This window comes from Tupaia chinensis, unplaced genomic scaffold, assembly GCF_000334495.1.
Source record: "Tupaia chinensis unplaced genomic scaffold, TupChi_1.0 Scaffold000140_1, whole genome shotgun sequence".
Lineage (NCBI taxonomy): Eukaryota > Metazoa > Chordata > Mammalia > Scandentia > Tupaiidae > Tupaia > Tupaia belangeri.
Window position 1 is genome coordinate 7,018,241 of NW_006159610.1, and position 2,537 is coordinate 7,020,777.

Here is a 2,537-nt window from a genome sequence, read left to right on the forward strand (position 1 = left end):
AAAAAAAAAAAAAAAAAAAAAAAAAAAAAAAACAACCACAAAATAAAACAAATTAAAAAAAAAATTGTTTAATTTAATTATCATTATTTTTTACTTTGACCAGAGGGAGAGGGAAAGTGAGAAGGCAAGCTGTCAGGCCCAGGACGCAAACCATGGTTAGCCATGTGGGAGTCCAGCACCTTAACCACCATGCCACCTGCTGGCACCCCCAAAAAGAAATTAGAAAAAAAATTTTTGAAAGGGCCACCCCTCGTCCTCCTTGACTTCAGGTCACCTCCTATGGCACACCCCCATAGCCCGTGCACGTCCCTTCCTAGCAGATCGGGCGGTAATTAAACACCTATTTCCGTTGTTTCCTGAGGACGCCTGTCTCAGTCACTGCCCTCTCAGCCTAGCGGAGGGTCTGCCGAACACAGAGTAGGTGGTCAGTAAATATTTCTTAAAGCACGGACCGAAGGGAAGCCACGCCTTCACGTGTATCAGAACAGCTAATACAAACCCTGTCACCTGCCCTCGGTCCGGTGGGAACGTGGGGGTGCTGCAGCTATGGGAAACTGCAGTGGCGCCTCAGAGTATTAAATCTAGAGCTACCACGTGACCCAGCAGGTGCCCGAAGAGGTGAAACTGGGCTCTCAAAGACCATTTGTACACCCACGTTCGGAACGCATTGTCCACAATGGCGAAGACAGGAAAGTGACCTGCGGGTGCAGATGCAGACCAACGCGTAAGCCACAAGTGGTGTGTCCACGCACCGGACTGAAAAAGAAGTTCCGACAGTGGCTACGACATGGACGAAGCTGCAGACATTGTTAAGTGAACTCAGTCCGTCCCACAAAGACACGCACAGTGTGGCCTGCTCCTGTGAAGCACACATAGTCAGATGCACAGAGGAAGCAGATCTGGTGCTTGCCGGGCTGGGGGAAGGAGAACGGGGAGCTTAACACCGAGGGGTGCCGAGTTCTGGCTGTCCAGGACGGAGGGAGTTCCGGAGCTGGTGGTGGTGGCTGGGCAGCTTCTAACCCGACTGAGCTGCACAGGAAAAATGGCTATGATGGAAACATTTATGTGAAGTGTACTTTAACACACTCTTCTTAAATTGGAAAAAAGAATTTTTGAAAGAATTATTTTATTTAACTTTAGTATTTGTTTGTTTAATTTGACTAGAGAGGGGCAGAGTGAGAGGGGGAGAGAGAGAAAAAGCAAGAAAGCAAGCCACCAGGTCCAGGACTCGAATCACATTCGACCATATGGGAGTCCAGCGCCCTTAACCACCACACCACCTGCTGGCCCCAAACTGGAAAAAAATGAAGCCAAGGGCTGGATCCATTTTATCAGTCTGCTCTGGAGCCACTGAAACCCCTCGACTGGATTACTGACCAGCAAATAACCCCTCCACTTCCACTCTGCCCTGGGGACGCATCTACTACCCTGTCCCTTTGATGCGGGGCTGGCCGTGTCATTGCTCGGGCCGGTGGCCTGTCAATAGCTATGACATTGGCAGTGGCCTAGAGCAGTGCTTACACAGTCGGTCTCACAAGAAGGCAGCATTCCGCCATTTTCCGATGAAGAGTTTCTTGCAGGCAGAATGACAAGCATGCAGACTCCCCCGCCTGCAGCCTTGAACCAGGCCCGTCCAATCTGTACCTCAAAGGTGAGCGGTTGGGCCAAACCCAGCCAAGATCAGCCTATTAAACAGTCAACCCACAGACCAACCAGATCAGGAAATAGGTGCTTATTGTCTTAAGTCACTGAGAAGCTGGGAGTGATATTTTTTTCCTTTTTCTTTTGGAGAGGCTCTTGCTATAGGGCGCGTGCGCTTGCCAGAAAGACAGAGAGAGACAGAGAGACAGAAAGCGAGAAATCACCCCCCAGGAGGGATGGTCACGCCGCAATCCCCTCTCCCCCTGGGAACCTGGGCATGCACGCACACGTGCCCGGTGTGACTTAAAGCCACTGGGTCCAGGACCCGAACCATGGTCAACCACATGGGAGTCCAGCGACATAGCCATCACGCTAACTGCTGATCCCAGTGATTTTTGTTATCCAACGTTATTATAGCAACACCTGACTACTAAACTAAATAACCATTAAACCCCATCGGGCCTGGCCCCAAGTGCCCTGGTGGCTGCATGACTGCCAGGTTGGATGGGACATACCTGCCCAGTCCCCCACTTTGCTCCACTGCTTAAAATGAAGAGTAAATTGGGGGGCCAGCAGGTAGTTGGGGCGCTGGACTCCCACATAGCCAACCATGGTTTGAATCCTGGATCTGGCAGCTTGCTTTCTTTCTCTCATCAAATTGAAGAATAATAAATCAGTAAAATTAAGTAAGTCTTTTTAAAAAGAAAATGAAGAATAAGTTACAGGCCATGGAGACCCGGCGTGGAACTCCCCGCATGTGCCCTTTTATTCCTCTGGCTCTTGGTGACATCTACAACATAGGGTTTGGATTAGGACTTTGAGACCCCCTCCCAAGGCTAGGACTCTGTGGTCTGCCCCCACCCCCCGGCCGCCCCTTCTTACTTGAACGTGGTCCA

General features: G+C 50.3%; 1 protein-coding gene across 1 annotated transcript in view; it reads right to left on the reverse strand.

The window, feature by feature from the left end:
• KLRG2 (killer cell lectin like receptor G2) overlaps positions 1 to 2,537 on the reverse strand; it is a 27,193-nt gene that overhangs the window by 11,775 nt on the left and 12,881 nt on the right. Inside the window, exons 7-9 of the mRNA XM_027770546.1 lie at positions 846 to 914; positions 753 to 756; positions 600 to 698 (exon numbers count right to left, since the gene is read on the reverse strand). Coding sequence (XP_027626347.1) covers positions 600 to 698; positions 753 to 756; positions 846 to 914 — 172 coding nt within the window. The remainder of the gene's footprint in view (positions 1 to 599; positions 699 to 752; positions 757 to 845; positions 915 to 2,537) is intronic.